The 26,868-nt window shown below is 39.8% G+C and overlaps 1 protein-coding gene across 1 annotated transcript in view; it reads right to left on the reverse strand.

Moving 5' to 3' along the window:
* Rpt1 (26S proteasome regulatory subunit Rpt1) overlaps positions 1-26,868 on the reverse strand; it is a 141,294-nt gene that overhangs the window by 16,132 nt on the left and 98,294 nt on the right. The window contains exons 6-7 of the mRNA XM_067136524.2: positions 18,613-18,777; positions 18,331-18,522 (exon numbers count right to left, since the gene is read on the reverse strand). Coding sequence (XP_066992625.2) covers positions 18,331-18,522; positions 18,613-18,777 — 357 coding nt within the window. The remainder of the gene's footprint in view (positions 1-18,330; positions 18,523-18,612; positions 18,778-26,868) is intronic.

The following is a 26,868-nucleotide window of genomic DNA, read 5'->3' on the forward strand; positions in this document are numbered from 1 at the left end:
GTAACAGTGAAGTTGGATGAGATTTATGTAAATTCCAAGTTCTCGTACAAAGCAGGTAGGATTTATGGAGTGGCAGAAAACTGTCCGCAAGCAGACCCAGCAAGTACCATGCAGGTTTTCATGTACTCTTCATTATCTTCTGATGTAAAGGATGTGATAGGTTTTTTCCTTGTGAAGAACATGAACGCTGACAACCTTTTAAATCTAACTAATGAAGTTATTAAGTGATGCATGAAGTAGGACTTTATGATGTTTGCTTAATATGTGACAATCATAGGATCAACAGGAAAATGTTTGAACTTTTATGCTGTGGTTCCTTAAAACCGTGTATACCTAACCCGTGCGATTCATAAAAGAGCAAATTTCTTTTGTTTGATAATGTACATTTACTAAAGCATATTAGGAACAATCAATTAAATAGACCTGATGAGACCCTTAACATCCCTAATGTTCAGGAAATATTTTATGCGATTGCTGGCATGTTGAGTATTACTGATGGTGCAGTTAACTGTGAATACACCACTGTTTCAGCCAAATTTTCCGATTTAAAGGACTTACACAAGAACCTTGTTTATCCGGCCCTCATTAATCCAGATCTCCAGTTTATCCAGATCGAAAATAATAAAAATGTATTTTTACTTGTACAGTATATCTTTTACTGGGTCGACTCTTCTGAATGTCTTTTCCGCCAAGAATAGTTAAGGACAGGAATTGGAAGTAATTCGGCCACGGTCTATAAAAGGTAACATCCCGGCATTCGCCTGGAATTGAGAATGGGAAGCCGTGGAAAATCATTCCCAGGATGGCTGAGGTGGGACTCGAACCCCACGCTCTTCTGAATGCAACGCACTACTAATTCACTGATGGTGAATTTGAAAATGAAACTGGCGCTCCATCAGAAGAAACAATGACTCCTGGAGAGGCAACAATGCAGCTGGACGGACAAACTGATGGCTTATTTAGAATCCTAGACTAAACCGCACCGGCAGAATTATTAGTAAAACGTCGTCGTGATCGTGCTGTGCACAAACACTATACACTAAAGTAGAAAAGACTCACACATTAGTGCATAAAACAGTCGTAAATGTATCAAAAGTGTTCTTATATTTTTTTGTACAATTGAAAAAAGGATATCACTGTACAACTTATGTTAATAGATTATATAACACGTGCTGTATTTGTTTTTTAGCTTTCCAGATAATCTGGATTTTTGATAATCCAGATCTGTTCCAGTCCCACTTAATCCGGATAAACGAGTATGTTACTGAAGTTAGCACCAAATTTATGCAGGAAAGCCCTATATCCATCTTCTATAGAGAGGCAGAATGTTACCCTAGTACAGTAGTTAATGTTTTCAATCTAAAGAATATCACTGCACTGGAAATGCTAAAAAATCAAGGGGTTTTTGAAAGTCATTAGTAAGTGGTGGAATATTTGCAACATGCAGCACCCAATGAAAGGGAAATATACTCAAATTGATGATGCCCATCCTATCAGTGGCCCTGATGATCCGAAGATTTCATTTCTAGAGAGTTTTAAACTTATTCTTGATATCTGGCACATATCAGTCACTGATGGCAAACTGACCCAGGAAACTTACATTGCCTTGACCCATGTGCTTGCAGCAATGGTTGGGTTGTGCAGGAACCTCGTCAGTAAATATGATTTTTCATACACTTACTGCCAAATTGCAAAATGATGGATTGGAAGGAAGGTTTAGTGCCTAAAGACAGCTAAGTGGATGTACCTACAATGTATCAATAGAGCAGATTTTAGAACCTGAGAGGAAAGTTAAAGTACTGGGTATAATGAAACTTAGGTCTGCACAACTTGGAGAGTTTTCTTTAAAAGATTTCTCATTGGCCATTAATAAAGGTGCAAAAGGTAGAAAACAACATTGAAAACTTTGGAAACAGCACTAGGAGATTTGGACAGTATTGCACACAACGTTTTGGTTTGTATTGCAAGCTACATTACTTTTAAAGTTACAGAAAGATCAGGTAGTAAATGTTCTTACTGTTTGCAAGCATGCAGTCAGAAGAAGAAATGAGTGAACTTTGTGATGAAGATTTATATTCCTACTTTACTCTGGTAAACTGTGCTGGACTGAAGTGCCCCTCACCCATTCTTGTATTTCTGTGTACTCAGATGTTCATACTGTTCCAGGTTCTGATTAGTGAAGTTTATGAACTGAGCTTATAAAAATTAGTCAGCAGTATGGACTGTTAACCTTAAGCATGTGGCTAAGTGAATGCATAATTAATAACCGGGATGATGTCCGCAAATGTGGTACCCCATTAAAATATCTTAAGTGCATCAAAATTATCTTTAACATTTTTATAAACAATTATATTCAAGTCTTAGCAGAAAACAGTGCTTTTAAAGACATAGCCAGCAAACTAGCAAACCAAAAATCGAAAAGGAAAGTTGATAACCCTAATGAACTGAAACTACAGATACACAAACCGATGAAACTAAGCAGCAAGTAGATGCATGCTCCAGTAATAAGGTAAAAATTAAGTTATCTCTATTTTTCTGTATTTATTATTATTATTGACATTTTGTAGGAGAAATGCATCTGTTTGCATTTTTTTTTAACATAATGGACTGTGGGTACCTGAGATGTTGCATGGCATTTGATGTAAGGTTGATAATGCAATTTGTTGACCTATTTATCTTATTTGCAGTCCGGAGTTTCATACGTGAAAATATTTGACGGTGTGTCTGTTTCAACCTGACGTTTATAAAGTAATTCTCCCACTGAAATTACAATTGGATTTACAATAGAATTACACGATAATGCTACTTTTGGTGTATAATTACTCATATTTTGAGTTATTTCCTTGCATTTCATGACATTCAACTTGTGATGTTTCCTTTAGTTAACTAGGAATGAGCATGAATAACCTACTCCTCAACCTCCCATGTCGCCCACAGATGTCCGCCATGTTTTTTCTGTGTTACGGTCTGATGCAATTGTAGTTGGTTTTCGTTGAACTAGAGAATATGGTTTCAAATGTAAGTATCGATTCCAAGTTCTTGAATGCATTATATTCAATTCTGCCTGTCACTAATCACAAATTGGAAAGAGAAAAAAAAACCATCATTAACACTTCTGAAATAACGGTTATTCGCGACCTTGAACTCAGCTGGAAAGCGTGTTTGCTGTACAAGCCAGTATGAGTGCAAAATGATACAAAGTTTTAAATGTGATGTGCGCAAATAAAATTATTGCAGTTTTTATAGCATTTTAACACAAAAATGTGAAATTCCCAGTCTTATAACAGTAATAGGCAATCCCAAAACCTGCCATGGCTTTATGTATGTATACGATGATATTAAAATACTAAATCTGTGTTACTTAAGAAATTCGATTCCTGCCTGAAAGCCCAGTAATTATACAGTGCCCTGAGGGAAGTGCCGAAAACCTGTTTGGCGATACACTCGAAGAAGGAGGGGGGGAAAAAAAAAAAAAAAACCACCATCTAATCGTGGACATAATGTAGACGTTTTGCAAGTACGAACATTTGATGATGATGATGCTTGCTGTTTAAAGGGGCCTAACATCTAGGTCATCGGCCCCTAATGGTATAAAATGAGATTAAATGGTATGACAATTTAAAAATCCATAATCCTCCACTGACCAGAATTCGAAAACGTGAGGACGAAGAATGAATGTGCGGATATGAAATTAAAACAATCAGTGGATCCGACCCGCAATGCCCCACATTCCCAGAAACTAGCGTTAAACTATAGTTTACTGACCAAGGGACAGCTTCTAAAGCACAATACTGACTCGATGTAGTCGAAACAGGTCCAAAATTCAGGTCATCGGCTCCTCATAATGGTACTTATCATTCTTCTTCAAGTGCCATATCCGGTTGCCCAGACGTCGGCGATTACTCTGGAGAAAGTTTTTCTGTCTTCTGCCAATCGGAAGAGTCTCTCAGTTGTCTCGATACCGGTCCACTGCTTGATGTTGTGTAACCATGTTATCTCTGGTCTGCTAACTTGCCGTTTGCCCTCTATTTTACCCTGGAGAATGAGTTTTATGAGGCCATATTTGTTTCCTTTTAATATGTGGCCTAGATAAGCTATTTTGCGAACTTTTATAGTTATTAGTTCTTACTTCGTCCTAGCTCTGCTTAGGACTTCATCGTTTGTTGTTATATCTGTCCAGGGTATTCTAAGCATTCTTCTGTGCAACCACATTTCAAAGGCGGCAAGTCGTTTGATACTTGTGGCTTTTAAGGTCCATATTTCTGCTCCATATAACAGTACTGACCAGACGTAGCACTTCATTAATCTCTGTCTGAGCTTCAGATTCAGATGATTATTACAGAACAAAGAGCTCATCCTGTGAAATGGAGCTCTAGCGTTCTCAATTCTGCATCTGATTTCCTTATCTGGATCTATACTGTCTGTTATTATGCTGCCGAGGTACTTGAACTGGTGGACTTGTTCTATTTTACGGTTGTTTAATGACAAGGTGACATTTGCATTACTATTTCTGCTAAATACCATTAACTCAGTTTTTGCTACAGTACTTATCATTAGGAAAATAGAACCATGCTATTTATCATGTTGCGGTACTAATCAAAAGTAGTGTAGACTCGCGGTATTCCACACATTATGGTACTACTCACAGGTAACGAAATTCGCACATGTAACAAAGACCTATGGTCTTTCGCACACTGCGGCACTATTTACAGGCAACGCAAACCTATGGCGTTACATAAGTGGACTAACCACAGGGACCCGCACTATCCTGTGGTGTTCCTCACAGAGTGGGTACTAAGCATAGGCAAGGCAGAACCATGGTGTAGCTCATACAGAGGTACGAATCACACGAACTGTAAAATGCATCCTAAGCTACACACTATTGCTAGTAATCACAAACCTATTTTTACCTAACGTGAAATAAAAGTGACCCATGGTGATCCCCACGTGGTGGTACTAATCACAAGTAGTTTCATAGTTCTAATAAAATCATCCCTTGGTCGCCCCGTTTAGTCGCCTCTTACGACAGGCAGGGGATGCCGCGGGTGTATTCTTTGTCTGCTTCCCCCACCCACAGGGAGTACGAACATTTAACGAAACTCGTTCCATCCTCAAGTAGAGCTGTCAAAATGTGCTCTATCTCCTTCCAATTGTGGACACACTGCTTTATGATTTCTGAGAATTCTCTAAACAATACCACCCGAATGTGATGCTAACAGGGTCCCTTATGCAAGTTCGTCACCAATCGCTTTTCCAGCACAGTACTTCCTCAAATTCTAACAGTGACGAGACATTTACACCAAGATCCATAAGTATGCCATATGTAGCCGTGCTTTCTTGACATACAGTTTCTTGAAAAACGCGTGATAAGAGGATTTAACGTTGATGGGACTGAAATGTGTGGATGGTTGATACAGTAAATTGTTTCTTTGAGGAACGGATAATGCAGAATTTTTACAATGTAATTTAATTAGGATGCTCGCGAGACCACGTAATTTGAGCGAATACGGGAAAACGTAGTTTCCAGGAACGTATAACCGAGGTTCTACTGTATAAACAGCTTACAATAGACCGCGTGAGTCAGCTGTGCGGTTAGGGACACACAGCTGTGAGCTTGCATCCGGGAGATAGTGGTTTCGAACCCCACTGTCGGCAGCCCTGAAAATGGTTTTCCGTGGTTTCCCATTTTCACGCCACGCAAATGCTTGGGCTGTACCTTGATTAAGGCCACGGCCGCTTCCTTCGAACTCCTAGCCCTTTCCTATCCCATCGTCGCAATAAGACCTATCTGTCAGCGCGACGTAAAGCCAAATTAAAAAATAAAATAAAAAGCTTGCAATAGTATGGTACTCAGAGCATTAACTGTTTCTTTATCTCGCAAGAATTACAAAAAAGAAATAAACACTATTTACAATATTGCAGAATACAACAGCTTCAATAGAACCTTCGTCAACAGAATCATCGACAGATATAAGAGCAGACCTAAGACTACCCTAGAAAAAGGATTCCGCTTCTAAAGAGAAGTTTTCTACTTTCACATTCAATAGTAGTAGCATTTACCAAATTTATAATGTCTTTAAAAAACACAACATTAAAATAGCGTTTAGAACTTCCCACTCCTACTCCAGACTTATTTTCAACCCGCACACTGTCAACAATAACAACAATAATAAATTAATGTAGCCACAAAAATGCACAAAAAATGCTGTCAAATTGCGTACATGGATTTTTATTTACAATTAATTATTTACAAGCTAGGAAAGATCGCGGCTAGAGTAGACACGCGCAAGCTTAGTGCTGCTCCAATTTGTGTTGTTTGTGTGGGAATAATCAGAGTTGTTTCGCTTTACGGTTCTCTGCACAGGTCTATTCGAGTTAAGGAATCGGTGTGTGCAAGTGAAAAAGTGAGTTCTCCTTTTGCATGGCTACTAGCAGAGAGGAACTACTACATTCCAGCATTCTCTCTGACTGGATGCGCAATTTTCCAGACTTATAGGCGCCTCCCTACTAGCTCTGAGCTGAACAAGCCTAGGCCTGGTCGCTCAGCGATTAGGGGCTTGCTTTGCCTCCTACTACTGGCTGGAGTTGTCCACTTAAACCCCGGTCCCACCACTTGTGAGATGAAAACAGACATAAACATCTAATGTCAGAATGTGCAAAGCCTAAACAATAAGCTTCTGATTGTGAACTATCCCTGCCAGACTTAAGAGAAGTTGACGTGATCAGAATTACTGAAACATGGCTCTCTTGGGCTAGTGACAGTGAACTACCACTCAATGCTAATTACAGCATATTCCGTCGTGATCGCGCTACTCTAGGTGGTGGAGTGATGCTAGCAGTGAACAGTGTGTTTACCATGTAAACGAAGGATAGATCTTGAACGGAACTGTGAGTTAGTGTGGGTGGAGCTACTCTTTCCTCGACACCCTGTACTTGTGGGATGTTACTACAGACCACCAAACAGCCCATTCTGTGACCTTGAACAGTGCCTGGACTCAGTCATTGCAGCTCTCCCTCATGGTGAAGTAATTTTAATGGGCGACTTTAACCTGTCTATAAAGTGGTCTTCTCCAACTACCGGACTGTCAGCTAACAACTGCAACACACTCTTTATACACAGTTTTATTAATGGCCTCGGACTGAAACAGTTTAATATGTACCCAACCCATGGACCCAACACCCTAGACTTCATATTCTCCTCATTAGAACTTAAAACAATAACCCCAGGCAGAAACCTTTTCCTGTGTGACCACCAGTCTCTCGATGCTACATTCCTCCTTCCCCACCCCCTCCTCAAAGCCTCACAGCAGGACATCCTACTGCCCTACCTACATCTGGCGCCGAGCCGACTGGCCTGCAATGTGTCGTGCACGTGAATGCCTTCCCTGGAGTCTGCTCGAAATAGCTGATATCGAATCGGCTCTTGACCTGCTGTACGACTGGCTGCAAGCTGCAATTAAAAACTTCGTACCTGCACAACGGGCTACTACTAGCAAATATCAACACTGGATATCACAAGAGACCAGACTGACACTATTTAATAAGAAGAGAGCTTGGCGCCTGTGGAAAGACTTTCCTAACCCACACACTCAAAATACCTTCGTTAAAATCCGCCGCCACATGAGGTTTATGGTCAGAAGAGACTACAAAACACACGTAGACACTGTAACTGAAAACGTCCGCAGCAATCCCAAGCGCTACTGGAGTCTCATCAACACACGGAGAAGGAAGGAGCGGATTCCTGTCAGCGTGAACCACAACGATGCAGCAGCAGATGGCGCTGATTGCAATGAACTGTTCAACAGGTATTTCTTCTCCAACTTCTCCCCTCCCGTTGGTACAGCTTCAAACAGAACTCTATCAAGCATAACTACCACACCAAGTGAAGTTCATAACCTTCTTCAAACTCTTCGTACCAACAAAGCTACCGGTGCCGACACTATAGGTCCTCTTTCCCTAAAAAATACTGCCAGCACTCTTTAGGTCCCTCTCTCTAAATTATTTAACAGATGTTTTGCTGTGGGCTATTTTCCTATTACCTGGAAACAGGCAAATACTGTGTTGTTCCACTTCTCAAATCAGGCAACAAATTTAATTTTTCATCTTACCGACCAATTTCTATTCTTCCCACACTATCCTTTATCTTTGAAAAAATACCAGCGTCTCCTCGCATTCACTTTGCCGTATATCTCAACCAAGCAGCATGGTTTTCTACCAGGTGGCTCTTGTCTAACAAACCTGGCCACTCTGCATAAGCTTAGCATCACACGCCATTGCAGCTAAATCACAGCTGGATATCTGCTACGTAGACATTTAGAAAGCTTTCGATTCTGTAGACCATACTCTGTTGCTCCATAAACTCTCCGAACAATTTAATATACATGGCAGTCTTCTGACCCTTCTTGCTGGCTTCCTACATAACCGTTGGCAGAGAGTGGTAATATCAGGCACTTCATCCTCATGGTTACCAGTCACCTCCGGTGTCCCACAAGGCACTACTCTTGGCCCCTTGCTGTTTTCTTTGTTTATGGACGATCTGCCGTCCAAACTCAATGAAACAGCGAATACCTTACTCTTTGCTGACGACTGCAAGATATTTAGGGAGATCAGGAATCCAGCAGATGCAGCTCTGCTACAGCCCTGCCCTCTCGAACTGGTGCCGTACTTGGAAACTTATACCGAATCCACAAAAATGCAGCCACATGACCATAACACTACGTAAATCTCCTCTACCGACACCATATTACCTACTCGACAAGCCCATCACCGTAATTACGCAACAGCGTGACCTAGGTGTAATATTCGATACAAAATTACAATTTAAGACCCACATAGAAACATATACAATCAAGGCTATGAAATTACTAGGCATTCTCTATCGCTTCACAGAAATTTCTGACCCCATTGCTCTTCGTCACTTCTTCCTCACGATCATTCAACCTCTCTTAAACTACTGTTCTCCTATTTGGACAACAGCCTCCCCCTCCAATACTAAGCAGTTAGACAGAGCAGTGTCCTCCTTTGCTGCAACTGTAAGTAACAGAAACCCCAAGCTAAGAAATCTGTCTACGCAGCAGGTATTAATGGCAATTAATATGTCACCACTGCACATCAGGCGACAGGTAGCTGACGTGAGTTTCCGTCACATGATCTTAAATGCGCATTACCACTCAGAACATCTTGTCTCACTCTTCTCTCTCCGTGTTCCTTCCCGCTCCACCAGAACCAAAGACCTTCTCCACATTCCCCACACTCAGCACTCAATACTTCAATGATCTTTCCTAATCTGCCTCCCAACACTCTTTAACACTATTAATAGAAGACAAGAGCTTGATATAGCATCAAATAAAAGTGTATTTGAGAGGTGTGTAAATAGTCTCTTAAAGATAAGTTGATGTGAAGGGATTATACCGCCATCTTGACCCACGACAACTTGGCTACGAACATGGACATTCTCATGGTTTTCGATTTGGACAGGTGTTATTAGTAGGCTGTGTAACTGATCTTGATACATTTTGTTATGTTTGTTATATTTTATGATGAAAGTTTACATTTGTTAAATAGTCTGTCGACAGTGCAAGTGAAATTTGCTCAGTGTAGCTGTATCTTGTAATAAACAAACAAACAAACAAACAAACAAACAAACAAACAAACAAACAAACTACAAATAAATAAATAAATAAATAAATAAATAAATAAATAAATAAATAAATAAATAAATAAATAAATAAATAAATAAACACGCACATAACCTAATCAACTGCCTTCACAAACAAAACACACACATCAACAAACCACCAATTTAACAACTGCCTATCACTAAGCACATGGAGACTGCAATCTTGAAACAGTTGACTGCTGACTGCTTACATTAGCATGTCGCCCTAAACACAACACAACACCTGTTAAACAATAACTCCTCTCCACCATCAAGACTGCTTCCTTATATATGTCGCCTGTCCAGACTTCTAGGATTTGTCACAGCATATCTTCTAGCAAATTCTAGAGTGCTTAATACATAGTTACAATTGGAAGAAAGGTTTTCCATAGTTCTCATCTTACCTAGTGTTATTCTGGATATTACAATGTGTTGCACAATACTGTAGTGGATTACACACCATATACACGTAATAATAGATTATATACTATTAATTAAAGGTTCTTACATTAACTAAACTCATATAAATATTCATGACATAGCCTCACAAACAATGCGATTGTAAATAATACTACTGTGCCATTTCACTGTGTACAAAGGTTTATCCGGAGCAAAAATGGCGGCTATGTCTTACGAACGCCAGACATAGAACGTCAACGTGTGCGTGAATGATAAGAGAATGATACTCCCGTCAGGTAAAAGAAGGGAAGGAATTATAGAAGTCGGTGAGAAAAGATGACGTCGATATGTTGTTAAAATATGCTTATTAAAAGAAAAAAATTTATTGAGGAATACACAGAAGTCATCGGCGAGATAGAATTTGTAACATTTCGTAATATAAAGCTACACAATTAATTGGCAGAGTACCGTAGTACTACGTCACGGGAGACCAGCAAGAACTTGTATACAACGAAAGGAATTCAACATTAAGAAGTCGCAGAAGAGGAATAATTGTTGCGCACGAAATAGAAAGAATTATATTGCGGTTTAATTGAAACTTTAACAGACGTAGAGAAAGATTCTAAAATATCATAAGCCACATAAGAAGCAACAATCAGACTAATAAGTAGCTCATAGTAGGCCTTTCCCCAGAAGATGATGAAATTGACTATGTTGATCTGTTTTTCATGTTCACCACGCAAGAAACCGGCTACGTCATGTGCTAGTCGTACAGAGGCACAGGCTGCCTAGATAAAGGTATCACGATCGACAAGTCCAGCCCATGAGAGTCGGAGATGAGCAAAGACCATCCCAAACGTTCCCGACAGGCTAATATGATGCCGTGAACCCGGAGACCACATGTCCTAATCATTTGGACACGTGACAGCAGCATCGAGAGCGGGAGGAAAAGATAAGTCTTGTCAGTCTTTTAGTAAGTAGTTTAGATATTTGTTATTTGGAAAGTGCCAGGTATATTTGCATTTGTTACTCAAAAGTGCTATTTTTAAGTGTCCTATAAGAGTGATGTTACGTGAAGGGTTATCTGAATTCACAGTATCAGAGGCTAGTAGGTAATCTAAAATGCAAGGCAAATCCATTCATATAGGAAGTGATTATCCAGTGATAACTTATTTTCTTTTTTTGCGTTCGTAATGTTGCCCTTGGTGAAGTAACGGAGGTTAGTTCATGTAAATGCGATATTAAGCCATATTGTGTTTGACATTAGGTCTATGATAATGCACGTACAATCAAGCTGAGGTAAGATATGATCATGGAGAGGTTGTTACAACATTGTTACAAGACATAACGAGATAATTTATGGAATTCGAAGAAAGTTTGAGAATAAAGTAGGATATTTGATGGATGAATAACGACGAGGATGTAATGTGTGTCAAGTTAAGGTGAATTGTGATGTTGTTACAGCATTAAGATGAGACATGAGGCGCGTTATATGAAATAAATGAATTGTATAGGAAGAATAGTAATATGGTAGGAGTAATGATGATGATGATGATTATTATTATTATTATTATTATTACATCGCAAATGAAGAGATAGATAGTTTCTAGAAATGAAATGAGGTCAATTGATGCTATTCAAAATAAATAATAATATAATTGGTTCTCAAACATACGTTAATCTTTCGGGAAGCTTTATACAATGTCAATTACAATCCAAATATCGTAACTAACTTAGCAACTACTTATATGATCATCGAAAATGATTCCACACATAGATGATATTAGGAAGGCAACTTATGTCTGTAGAATTTCCTAGCCATAGGTATTTTTACGCTGGTAAACTAAGCTCAGAAGTTTATTTACTAACATGATATGGTATCACTGGTGACATTCATAATTAACGGTTGATGATAACAGTTAAAGTTTCCTCATGTACCCGATTGCCTAGTATTTAATTGAATTAGTTTAGATGCTTCTTAGATGTGAGTGACAGCTTGAATATTAGGACACATATAACCTCTGAACTGGCACTTAAGGGTATATATATTGTAATGGTCGTCGAGTCCGCCATGCTAACTCGCTACGCGCCGGGGCCATCACCCATCGCCCCACCCCCCTTATGCTCGAGCGCGCCAATCCGCGAGCAACACTCAAGCGCTGGGCTGGCCCTTCTCACTTCTATCTGTGGTCGCGCCGCAGCGAACTGCGGAAACGACTGGAAGACTAATCTGGAGTCTTCTATTTCGCGAGGTCCCTCGATCCATCGGACATCCGGACTATTCCAGAAGGGCTGGCGCAGGTATAAAAGAGCAGTTACTTGCCTACAGAGTGAGTCAGTGAGAGCTAGTCAGTGAGAATTGGTCGAGTGTGAGGGTTAGTTAGTGAGTGTGTGAGGAGTGAGCGCAGTCGGGCTGAGGTGTCAGCCTGAATGGAGTATCTGCCTGTGGGAGCCGAGGACTCGTTCCTGTCTCGTTGACGTCGTGCGTGCGTATCTCTTGGGGCCGGCTACTGGAGAAGAACCTTGGGTGTTCTGGAGTAGCGCGAAGAAAACACTGGGTGCCGACGTGGAGGACTGCGGAGTTCGACGGATCGAGTAAACACCGGATACTATCCCGACCTGCGACACTGATGTGTAGGCTGTGGACCGAGACAGCGCTAACGAGTGTGACTGAGTGGCTGAGAGAGTGTACTGTAAATAATCGACGACTCTGTGTATGTGTGTGTGTGTCATTGTAGATGGAACCTAAGAGAAACTAAGAGAGAACGCGCGAACCGTAAGTGTGTATCTGTACTTGTGTAACTTGTAAGCTCGGCTATCATCTGTCTGTGTGTGTGTGTAAATCTGTAATTGTAGTGCTTAGTTAATAAATCTTAGAAATAGGTTGCTACCAGGTGCTGTACGCATTTATTCATTTATTTACCCTGCCAAACACGTCACAACTGGTGTCAGAAGTGGGATGGACAATTGTGATAAACTAGTGGATAAACTCTTATGTAAAAACTGGAGTCAGAATCGAGTACCTGGTAGCTTATTTTGTAGCCGGCAGAAATTTCGAGTGAAATGAATTCCGAACAGCTTCAGATTTTTCTAAGCAAGTTTAGTGAACTTGAAAATAAAATCTTATCTTCCTATGACGAACTCATTAGTGAACTGAGATCTGAGCGGGGTTTAAACCCGGACCAGCTGAAAACCGATTTGAGTGAACGGAAGAGTGAGGACGAAGTGCGCTCTCTCGAAACCGAGGTCGACGATGACGATAAACGGGATGGCAACGAACTGGACCAGAAGGGATCCGAAGAGATGCTCGCGGTTGTGGAGTCCGGAGTTCGAGGCCCAGAGGTGGAAGTGAGTGCCCTGCGTGCGGAAACGATGGCTGTGGAGACGTGAATGAATCCTGCTAGCAGCAACGGCGGCTCCACCACCGTGAATTTGGAAAACCTATGGGACAACGGGATTACTTCCAAGAGAACACGCCGGACCCAGTTCGAGACCGGATCGACGTCCAAGAAGAGTGCCGAATATCTGATCGCCGGACTACGTGTACAACGCAGCCCCCAACCAAGTTCGACCTACGAGGAGGTTATGGGAGTGCTCGACGTACGCTGCGGTGTCCACCAACAGAGAGCCACCTACCGAGTCCAGTTGCAGGAGAGGACTCAGCGCACAGATATAACGCCGCGGATAATCGACGCAGAGATCGAGCGACTAGGCGACGTGACTGTGGAAGAGTTATCGCGAGGTGACACTGAGCTCGAAGTGGCTGACGCCTGTGATAAACTACGTGGCGCTGAGATCCGTCCAGGGAGGACGATCGGCAGGAAAGAGAACTACAAACCGGCTCTGATGATGGCCCACGAGACAGAGGCAGTGACTGCAACGGCACGGCTGGAGGGACCCCTACTAGGAGATGGAGCAACAATGGAAGACGAACCGATGACCAACGAATGAGGATGCCACCTGACTAGGACACTTGTTCCGGCACGAAGCTGCGTGCCGGTACGAACATCAAATTCCGCACCCCGGAAGAAGAGGAAATCCAGCAGGGCTAAACCTGGGACGAGCAAACCAGTCCCGGGCATCACACCAGAGGACTACGAAGGCGCTCAAGCCCTGAAAGTAGATGCGGGTGTGGACGAAAGGAAAACCACCGAAGTTCCGGCTGCCACGCGAGGACTTGCTGATCGTTACCAACGGGAACGAGGACACCGTCGACCGGACCCAGCGGATCCCCCATGGGAAGGTGGTGGCCAACCGAACAAACTGTATTGCAGCGAATCGTGGAGCTGCTCGGGACGAGCAGACTTAAGGAGGGGGCAATGTAATGGTTGTCGAGTCCGTCATGCTAACTCGCTACGCGCCGGGGCCTTCACCCATCGCCCCACCCCCCTTACGCTCGAGCGCGCCAATCCGCGAGCAACACTCAGGCGCTGGGCCGGCCCTTCTCACTTCTACCTGCGGTCGCGCCGCAGCGAACTACGGAAACGACTGGAAGACTAATCTGGAGTCTTCTATTTCGCGAGGTCCCTCGATCCATCGGCAGGTATAAAAGAGCAGTTACTTGCCTACAGAGTGAGTCAGTGAGAGCTAGTCAGTGAGAATTGGTCGAGTGTGAGGGTTAGTTAGTGAGTGTGTGAGGAGTGAGCGCAGTCGGGCTGAGGTGTCAGCCTGAATGGAGTATCTGCCTGTGGGAGCCGAGGACTCGTTCCTGTCTCGTTGACATCGTGCGTGCGTATCTCTTGGGGCCGGCTACTGGAGAAGAACCTTGGGTGTTCTGGAGTAGCGCGAAGAAAACACTGGGTGCCGACGTGGAGGACTGCGGAGTTCGACGGATCGAGTAAACACCGGATACTATCCCGACCTGCGACACTGATGTGTAGGCTGTGGACCGAGACAGCGCTAACGAGTGTGACTGAGTGGTTGAGAGAGTGTACTGTAAATAATCGACGACTCTGTGTATGTGTGTGTGTGTCCTTGTAGATGGAACCTAAGAGAAACTAAGAGAGAACGCGCGAACCGTAAGTGTGTATCTGTACTTGTGTAACTTGTAAGCTCGGCTATCGTCTGTCTGTGTGTGTGTGTAAATCTGTAATTGTAGTGCTTAGTTAATAAATGTTAGAAATAGGTTGCTACCAGGTGCTGTACGCATTTATTCATTTATTTACCCCGCCAACACGTTACAATATATTTTCTTTTGAAATTAGTATTTCTTTAACGAGCAACTTGATTAATTATTATAATAATATTTTGATTATTTGTGTTAAATAGAAGAACGACACCGAGTTATCTTTTCCTCAATGCCTACGAGATACTGTATCGAAAACTCAGGAAAGTTAGACAGGTGAAATGCTTGGGACACTTGGAAAGAATGTTTTCCCTGATAACTGATATCCCTAATAACTGAATGTGATAATTACTAGCAAAATGAGTTTATAATACTGCGAATTAAGTTAGGAAATAATTAAATCGAGTGGAAGTTTGTAGGAACAGATTATGTAATATTGGAAGAATATTGTAGACATGATCCTAATTTTTTTTAAAATGTAAATATCTTGCGTCAGACATTTTCAAACTACTCCCAATCAAAGATGTAATGTTTGATTTTCCTTTCTTGTTAATTACTTGGAGGCCTCCAAATTTAATATACTTTGAAAGCATTTGATGAGATGCGACATTGATGAATTATTGTTCATTACTTTAATGGTATTTCAACGCACTTAAAGTTTTTTTTTAAGATTTCATTTATTCTTGTTTTAATAAACAGTATTGTTTAAAACTGCTAATTCTTTCAATGACTTACTAGATTATGGACTTAGTTTGTAAGTAGACATAGGTCAAGAATTGTGCTACTTTATTTGGATACGAACCGGTTTCGCGATTTGGAGACGTCCGTTTGCGTAGGTTTGTTCACCCGATGGTTTACCACGACGGTGTTTTCTCTAGTTTCGGAACTCGTAGCCCAGAATTCTTTTGTTATAATTTTGGAAATTGACATTGTCTTCAAGCTAGCCTGGATCTCACGCGGCCCTACCTGGACGCGGGACGGCGCAATACTAATAAGTGGATGTAAACACTTCATAGCCATACCTCACAAGGAATAATAATAATAATAATAATAATAATAATAATAATAATAATAATAATCATAATCATTTGAGCTCAACACTTGCATTAACCCATCGGTTAAAGAATATTGTTTTCAAGTTACATCAGTCTGTTACACTTGCGTCAAAATACTTGAACTCCGGAGTTTACAAATTAGAATGCCAATCCTGTAATTCCAGCTATGTCGGTCAAACAGGCCGCAATTTTGACATAAGATATGCTGAACATCACAACGCTCTCATATATAATAGTTTTTCAGCTATGAGTGAACATCATAAAGAATCCAATCACGAATATACAACAATAGATGAATATCTTAAGATCTTGCATTATGAGCAAGAAGGCACCTTGCTCAACATTCTCGAGAACATCCACATCGATATAAATCAGTTTAGTAACACCCTCTTAAAAAAAAAAAACATTCTACTTGAAACATTCCATATATTTGTCAGCATTTCTATAATAAAAAACAAACCCCGCCTCCATCTCTCCACCTCAACACCGTTCCCCCCCTTCCCCTCTCCCCAACAACTCAGCACCTCCCTCCCCTTTTCCCTTCACTCCTCCCATCCTTGTAAACACAGCTGAGCCAGCAACAGAAATGATCAGTGAAAGTGGGACCACTAAATTGAGAAGGTCAGGCCATTTGAGAGGGCAACTATTTAATAAGTAAGTTTAAAGTTTTCTTCACATTATTTTTTACTTATTAGCCCAAGTTTCTTATACACACTCATTTTTCCATTACAGATTTGAACTTCATTGGCAGTTTCCACTATGAGTTACATACATTTTACCTGGCATTTGTTTTATTCTCAAACATAGTTTCTCAATTTTTCATTGCTCTCTTGACTATTTTAAATGTGACTCAATGAAGACAAACTGTCATTTTAAATTTTAGCACAATGAATTCGTCCTAGTTTTTTACTTGTAACGCACTGTATGTCTAGACTAAGAGGCCCATAATCTCGTCATAAATACTTTTTGTTTTAATTCCATCATGTGTCATTCATTTCCACTCTCTTCTTCAGTATGATTTAACATTCTTTTAGCATCAATTACGTAAAAAAAAAAAAATTACCTTTTGTTCACTGATGCTTCAAACGAGTTGAAACATGTATGATTAATATTACTCCATCTAAAGATGGAGATATGTATGTACAGTGAAACCTCGTTAGTACGTTCCTCATTAACACATTCTCCCACTTAGCACATCGTAAATTTGAAGTCTCATTGCCCATCCTATTAAATCTGTATTAAAAAATACCTCATTTAACATGTCACGATTTTTTGCCTTTACCGCTTGGTACTATCATATATTCCCCGGACCTGAAAATGTTCTTTGTCATCCCTTGTGTACGGAATGTGATTTCCAACAGAGATATGATCCCTCGCCAAAGATCGGTCGGAAAAAGTTGCGCGATAAGAGGAAATGACCTTGACCCCCCTTTACTATTTTTGGCTGTAATAGTGGAGAGAAAAAAAAAAGGGTCTAATACGCGAGTAAATACGGTATTCTAATTCCTAATTCCTCTTTCTATAAACAAATATTTGCTCCAACTTGTCCTCTTGAACTACAGCTTTATCTTAATATTATGATACTTCCTACTTTTAAAAACTCCATTCAGCTTACTCATCTACTAACATAATTCTATGCCACCTATCCCCTGACAGCTTGAAACATATTGCTTCAAGCAGCACGCCTTCCCAGCATCATTTTTGTAACACTACTCTTTTGTCGTTAATCACCCAGAACAAATCGTGCTGCTTTTCTTGTAATGTTTTCTAGGTCTCGAATTAAGTAATTCGGGATAGGGTCCATAATATAATTGGGTTCCTAGCAGTGACTTACATGGTATCTCCTTTACATCCATACTCCAACCTCTAAACACCCTCAAAACCATATAACTTTTGTCATTTTTTCTATATCTGGTTATTTCTTTTTTCTACTGTTTCCCTTTATCATTTATTGCGACCTACCCTGAAGCTAACTTAACTTTAATTTAAATTTTCTGCTCATGAGTGGTTGCTACTTCCAGTGCCATACTTCTGGTCTATTCACACAGAGTAACTCTAAAATATTGCGCCACTTTCAGAGAGATTGTTCAAAGTAAACATTTCAAATACCAATATACACCAAAATACCATTACCTAGAATATTTACTGCATACCTTGATATTACCACGTGGATCAAAACCATCCAACTGATTGATGAGCTCCAACATAGTTCTTTGAACTTCATTATCACCTCCAGCACCATCATCGAAACGTGCTCCACCAATAGCATCAATCTCATCAAAGAAGATGAGGCAGGCCTTTTTGCTACGTGCCATTTCAAACAACTCTCTCACCATTCTAGCACCCTAAAACATAAATATATAACAGCATCGTTTTAACACAGCCCACTGACAAAACGTACAAAACAAGGTAAAAACAACAAGATGCTTGCTTACCTCCCCAACATATTTCTGTACTAGCTCCGATCCAATAACACGGATAAAACAGGCATCAGTTCTGTTGGCAACAGCTCGGGCACATAATGTTTTCCCAGTTCCAGGAGGACCAAACAACAGGACACCCTTGGGTGGCTCAATACCCAGATTCACAAACTTCTCAGGCTGAAAGATATTTAATGACAAATTGTAACTTAAAGGGTAAAACTGACAAAGGTTAATGTGATGTAATACATTTGATATGGTCTTATATAATACATATAATACAATAACTACAGGAGAATCTACAGGGGAATCTCACTCCTAGACACAACATACAAAATATTTTCAATAATCATCCTTAATAGGATAAGTTTACAATTCGAGAAAGAACTAGAATATCAAGGAGGTTTCAGACCCTGGAGGAGCTGCTTTGATCAGATCATGAGTCTTAAGTTGATAATGGACTATAACAGGAGAAGAAACAGAGATATGGTGATAACATTTGTAGATTTCAAGAAAGCTTACGACTGCATCCATAGAGAATCTTTGTTTAAAATTTTAAGACACCTTGGACTACACTCCAAATTAATAAACGTGATAAAATTGACACTCACTAACACCAAATCAAAAGTGAAGTTTAGGGGTGAAACATCAGAGTCATCTGAAATTAAAACTGGACTATGACAGGGGGATGGGCTCTCGCCACTATTATTTAATTGTGTTCTAGAAATGGTAATGAGGGAATGGTTTAGGAAATGTCCCCCAAAAATAAAGACTGGCTGAAAAATCAAAACAAACTGCCTGGGTTTTGCTGATGATTTAGCATTACTAGCAGTGGACATAAAAGTAGAAACCCAGAAACTTCAAAACATTGCAAATAAAATTGGCCTGAAAATATCATTTGAAAAACAGCAATTATGCCCCAAAAACCAACAAAACTAAATGGTAATAAAAGCAAAATAGTAACTTAATTTAAATATCTTGGAGAAGTAATAACACATAACCTAAATGAAAAAATCTCAATCCAAACAAGAACAAATAGATTAGCTAAAGCACAACAATTAACATGGGATATCTACAAAAAGAAATGTTTAACAATAAATGCAAAAATAAAACACTACAACACAGTTATAAAACCGGAAGCTACATATGCAGCAGAAACACTTTTTCACCTGAATAAACAATCAAAGACTGACAGACTTCAGAAAATTGAAAGGAGGATTGGAAGAACCTGCATCAACAAAAAATACCAGAAAGATGGGCAGTGGCGGATAATACCTAACAAAGTCGTGTACAAAGAGCTAGAACCCATTACAGGTACTATGCATAAGAGGAGACCGGGATTCTTTGGACATATCATGAGGATGCAGGATTTGAGACTTCTGAAACAACGAGTACAACACAATCTCGTCTCAAAAAATACCACAGCAGAATGTAAATGGATCAGAGAAGAAGGGATCTGAAGGAAATAGGCCTTACAACAGAAGACACCACAAATATGACAAAACTGAATACAAAACTCAAGAATACAAAACTCCGCTTTACCCTTACACGAAACAAACCAACAACATGCATATTTTCAACTGAGGAAAGAGCACGAAGATCGGAGCGTCTGAAGAAGTACTGGGAGGACCGCAAAGCCGAACAATCCCTTCAAAGAGACCTGAACGATGGACTGACTAAAGTGATCCTATTATTATTTATAAATTTCATTTTCCGTATTGACAGATTCAAAGTATAGATAGGAAATGTGTTTTTCCACCATTCAATACACAATTTATTTTAATAGATTAAACTAGTACCGGTTTCGGCTCTTTAACGGCCATCATCAGCTAGTACATGATTTGTTTTAGCCATTAGACAATTCACAAGTTGTTATTGTATTAGGCATCCGGATGTCTAATGGGGGATGGAAATGTATACAATAGCATATAATTAAAATATCAATAGTCAGGGTAAAAAGTTACAAATTAGAACATGAGTATGTAAAACATATTAAAACACACAGGCCACAATATATAACATTTAAAAAGTTTCAACACATTAAAATGGTACGTATAGGTAGACACTTGTTAAAATTTTCAATTCATGCTACATAGATTCCATTCTTCTGTCCTCTGTGCAGTTCCTTTGCTTCTAAGTTATGTTGATTTTAGCTGCGTAAGGTAATCTTCGAGAACATTCTGAAACTGGTGTACGTCTTATTGATATGGGCCTTTGTCATGAAGAAATTTTGTTGTGTTATATATCCCAACTTGCGATATACTATGGCAAGTTTCAATATAGCAAACAGCAGGTCTCGAGCTTGTATTTAGAAGTAGTTGGTGGCAACACCTCTCTTGTCTACGTTTGTTGTTGTAGTCTGTAAAGATAAGGTGATATAAGTATGCCGGTAGTGTGTGTATGAAGGAATGCCTAGTATGTGTATGGAAAGAGTACTTACTATAGTTGTTGTGGAAGTCTTGTGCCGATGTGTTTGAAAGCTTGTTGTGTTCTACTGCGAGTGCGTCTGGGGCTCATATTAGCTGTGGAGGGGAATGTAGGTGGAGGGGAAGAAGGAGTGGCCGTTGGAGAAGTAGGGGCGGGGTCAGGCTTGTGATTCGTTGGTTTGTTAGAGCGTGTATTTACTATTTTGAGGTAATCATTCTTTAATGTCGGAATGGCTTTGTCAAAAATGATGCTTGTTTTTTCAATAATATCATTAATGTTATGATTGGGGTTGGCGTATTGGTCTAAAGAAATGTAGAAATCTTCGGTTATGTTGACTTTTTAAATGTTATATATTGTGGCCTGTGTGTTTTAATATGTTTTACATACTCATGTTCTAATTTGTAACTTTTTACCCTGACTATTGATATTTTAATTATATGCTATTGTATACATTTCCATCCCCCATTAGACATCCGGATGCCTAATACAATAACAACTTGTGAATTGTCTAATGGCTAAAACAAATCATGTACTAGCTGATGATGGCCGTTAAAGAGCCGAAACCGGTACTAGTTTAACTCATTGCGGACCGTGGACGGCGTAAGACGTTTAAGCTTGCTCCTATGCTGCGGGCCGTGGACGGCGTAAGACGTTTAATGTTCCGCGCGAAGCAATGCTGTTTATATTCGTCATCTATGCATTCTTACACCTTAGTCAGCGTTACTAGTTGTAGCAGGAAGTTGGTTGACCTTTTTTGAGATAAACCTCGCGTTGAGTGGGCTTATGTTTATCTTAGCCGTTTTAGCGGGAATATCTCAGCACTTCCTCGCGCGTCAAGACGACACTTGAGATTCCAATGCAGTGCGTGTCGTTCTTACCGAGTGTAGTATAATGGCTTATAAAACAAAGTTTATTACGGAAGATTAATTATTAGATATTGTTCACAATGATTATTCTGGTGATGAACTTATTCCTGAAAGTGAGAGTGACGAGGAAATTCCGATTCCCGAATCCAATAGGCCTATAAAGGAAAGTGAAGTGGTCGATACATATCATCCTAGTTATTGTCCACCTGTTCCATCGTTTAGAGAGAATTCAGAAACGTTCAAACAGAAAATGAGCAGGATATTTTGAGTTAGGTGAGTATTTTCATGAATGACGAATTTTATCAGTATGTGTGTGAGCAGACCAATCTATACGCGAGTCAAGTGATAAGCATGGCGCCCTGGCCTTTCGCGAAGAATTCGTTCATGCAATCGTGGAAACTGATTATTCCAAAATCCTTATATAAAAATGTACTGGACCGAAGACCCTGTTTTTCATACTCCGATATTTTATAAAGCAATGTTCCGAATATGCTTTCTTCATATTCTTTCCTTTCTTCACTACAGTGACAGTAATCATTATGCCGAAAGTACAGATAAGCTATATAAAATTAGACGTATTTTGGAACCTGTGACACCAGGTATCACACCCTAAATATTTACTAGAGTTTAGCACAAAGTATCATGTTACTAACATTTATAGTTCAGGAGTAATGGTAAATTTTATTAAGTAATACACGTTAAGAGGGCCGGGCATGAAAATGGCTGGTCCAGGCATTCAAGTGTCCCGCTGAGAAGCAGGTACTGAATGTGTTAATCTATTAAAATAAATTGTGTATTGAATGGTGGAAAAACACATTTCTTATCTATACTTTAAAGTGATCCTATGCGGTCATAAAAGAAGAAGACAACAATGTGAAAAAGTAACACCGTCTTATATTCTTTATATTTTTTTTTATATCTTCAGAGGTGCCAACCTTTGAAGTGGGTTTATCAGTAATCCCATTTTTAACTCCCCCCCCCCACAAAACGTTTACGTGTTAAATGCAAAGCACCCTGTTTGCCCTTTCCTATAGCAATCTATTCTATTCTAAAGTATATCATATTACAGAATAAAATTTGCTCATTACCTGTTAGTTCTGCGATAAAAAATTCTTTGTAGCTTGTTTCGCACCCAGCAGCTGCTTTTTGGTGTAGGTTTTCTTGAAACATACTTCCCCCTGAGATGACATTTTCATCTCCAGAACCATAAGCGATTCCAGTGTAGATGTACTTAACATAGGCCTGAATTCTGTCTGATTTTTCCTAACACTGAAAACTCTTTCTGTAGGAGAGTTACTATGAGGTACACTTAGTACTGCAAATACAACATTACTTAAGGTTTTATACTTAATTTGTCCACTTTCATTTTTATGCTCTGCAATGTTGCCCCAATTCACATCAATGTTAGGTCCATGAACAATGTATTCAGGGAAAGTATCACACTGGTAAACTGCAAATTTCTCTTCAAGTTTGTCATGTTCACTTTCCTTGACAAAAGTTGGGAATCTTCGTACAAAATATTCAAGAGATGAATAGGAAACGTTCATTCTGAGAGAGATGTCTACAACTTCGGCATGATGAAATTCATCAAGGGGAAATTTCCTGGTAATGCAACTGCAAGCTGCCATATAAAACTCTCTAACAGAATTATAAAACATCTCTTCATCACAGTCATTATCTTTCAAGTATGCCCTAGCTTATGCTCCAATTACCAAGTCCTCATTGGCTTTCTGGTATTTCCTCCTCTTGAATTCAACACTCAAAAGGGAGGTAGATTCTGACTGAAGAGAACATGGCTGAACAAATCTGACCAATAGGTCTGTTAAAAGACCAGTAAGTTTCCTCCTAAGAAGATGTATGGCTGGAGCATCTTGTTGCAGAAATATATTCACAGAGTTAAAAACAGGAAGTGAACTCTGAAGTAGCAAAAAAGTTTTGTGTGTGGGTCTTGTATGAAAGATTTCACAGTTTCAAACTGCTTGGTGGTCTCATTTTTATGGTGGATCTCACTACAAAACATGAGTGTCAAAGCTTCCCACTGCTCAAGAACTCTATCAATAGACTGAAGAAGCGGGAGCCAACGGGTACCAACATATTTCAAAATTTTGTGACCCTCAGTGCCACAAACAGTCTGATAAACTTTCAACGTGTTTTGCCTTTTAGAACTCTTATCAAGATAGTAATATAACTGAACCAAAAAGTTATCTACATGGACTGGCATTTGGGCTGCTGCTTTTTGTGCACAGATGTGTATGAGATGACATGAACAACCTGGGACATAAACAGAAGAATGCCTGTCCTTCACAAATTTGGCAACACCTTTATTTGCCCCTATCATTGTGTATGCATTGTCAGATGAAAAAGAAATGCAATTTTCCCATGGATGGCTAAAGAAGACAATTCACTATTAATAACAGAGAAAATTCCCTCATCTGTATTGTCGGTACTTTCTAACAATGACAATAGAAGAGTTGATATTTGGCCTCTCTGAGCATTAAAGAAAGATAAAACTATAGGATAAAGTTTAACTGCATTTTAATCCGTACTACCATCAGTAGCCAAAAAAAAAAAAAGGCGTTATTTGCAAAAGTTCACTTATTTCCTTTTTTGCCTCAGATGCCGTGTATTGAACCAAAGTAGAGGTTTTAGTTCTTGCACAACCATATTTCTGAGATATCTTAGAGTCGAGGAACATTGATCTAAACAAATTTCCAGCGTGGTCTGAAACTGATAACGGAATATTATGATCCAAAAGAAATTATGTGAACAATAATTCGGCATTTGTCACCGCAGTTTCATTACTTTTTAAGAAGAACGATGAAACAGACTGGTTTCGTAATTTTGATTCACCGTATGTGTGATGTTTCTTAGATTCTATGTGTCTTCTGCAACCATCTCGTCCACAGTGAGCCACAGAGAAATCACACTAACACACACTGCAGAACACGTGGTTTTCACTAACACGTGAGGCAAGTACGCACGGCCATTCCTTTGTGTAACCGTCTCTATATTTCTGTAACACTGCTGTCTTTTTAAGAAGATGCAATTTGACAATTGCTCCCGCTTCATTTCACAAAACCTATGACTACTTTTCGAATCAACGTCTAGGATAATTAGAATTGAAATGCGCTAAATATACCATTCGTTCTACGCACACAACAAACCGCGCACTCGAGAACAGCAGAGCAAGGAGTAGAGCCTACCATACGGCCGACTTGATACGTCATTCCCGCGTCATTCTAGCTAAGAGAGCAGCGTATATCTATGTAGCTGGCCGTGATTTCACAACATTAGCGGGACACAAAACGAAGTGACGACCTAATAACTGCCAAATATGTTTAGTTGCCAACTTACAAACACTGAAGCGAGGAGGGTTGACCAGTAATGCTCTAAGGGATTGAACATTTTTTACTTCTTTCCTTTTTTTTCACAGAAATTAATTTTTATCGTGACAATGTTGCTTTTCCGTAATAATTTTCCCTTCGACCGTAATGCCGTAATCGCGAAGTGAAATCCATAATCATTATGGACAATCCGTAATAGTTGGCACCTCTGTATCTTTATATCAACAAAAAATATAACTTTAAAACCCAATTAACACATTTTTGGGTAAACAATGTAACTAAACTGTACTTTTAAAGAAAGCAAATTAGCATTCGCATATATTCAAAGTAAAATTTTTTTGCTTGCTAATCTGAAAAAGTAGTTATTACCCTCCTCTCAACAAATGTATTCATTTAAAGCAAAAATTTAAGCTTGTGTTTGCATATTTAAATCCTTGAAGCACATGTTAAATCCATCCATAAAGTTAACGTTCACAAAAAACAATTTCACAACAAAATACTACATAATTATTATTAGGAACCACAGGAAGAGGTGAATAAAATGCTTCATTATCAGCAGTGGAAAAAATACTTAAAAGGTGGTAAAAGAGACAGTAAATGACAAGACTATTTTTGCTACTTGTTTAACGTTGCACTAACACATTGAAGATTTTCAGCTGAAGAGGGATGGGAAAGGGGTAGGACTGGGAAGGTAGCACCCATAGCCTTAATTAAGGTACAGCCCTAGTATTTGGATGGTGTAAAAACAGGAGATAGTTGAAACCATGTATTTGAGATCATAGTCTCCTCTGGGCAAAATGCTACTAGTAAACTCTCCCCTTACATTCTGGCCTCCCAGACCATAGTTTCCAATACCACCATCAAATATCCCTTTCCCCACCTTTGCATTATAATCATCCATAATCGTAACTTCATGCTTGTTTGTGTACGACTGTAGATCCTTTACTTCTGAGAATCTGTTAATCTAAGTTTCAGATTTGTGAGTTGTCTGAATGATATCCGAGTGATATTTACGTTTCTCGGTACTGCTTTTAGTTGTAGTAGCATTCCTCGATCAGAATCTGGGATGAAGTCAATAATAGATTTCTTTATTATCTTAGAGCTCGGCAACTCAAAGTGAAATCCTGCAGGAAATGCGAACTTCGAATAACTTCCTCTTGCCCTTCTCTCTGTAGTCATGCACGACCAACAGCTTACTAATCTGTATAAGGGAGTGTCCGGTGATGAGCCAATCGAACTGAAGATTGCCCAACACAGTCGAATAGTGAGCGCAAGTCAGTGCTCACCTAGCTCTCATGGGAGATATTCCCGTTGAGCAAGCATGAAGTGCTCCAGCTCTGTCCTCTGTCAATGTGCATGGCTTGGCAACACAAAGGGCTAAATAGCCATTGCTGCCAGTTTCTGTATGCTGAGTGCTGCACTGTATTGATTGTGAGATTTTCCCTCGTGGCCTTGTTGGAATATATTGTACCCTATCGGAAGTTCTGTCACACTAACTGACAGAACCAGCGCTTATATCATGTGGCTTCCAGGATCTTACTTCAAATTTTCATGCTATATACTCACAGCAAAGTTGGGATAATTCATTGCCAGAATAATATACAGTACAGTCAAGTCTCCTACATCAATTTTTC

Source organism: Anabrus simplex, chromosome 1 (genome assembly GCF_040414725.1).
Source record: "Anabrus simplex isolate iqAnaSimp1 chromosome 1, ASM4041472v1, whole genome shotgun sequence".
NCBI classification, from domain to species: domain Eukaryota; kingdom Metazoa; phylum Arthropoda; class Insecta; order Orthoptera; family Tettigoniidae; genus Anabrus; species Anabrus simplex.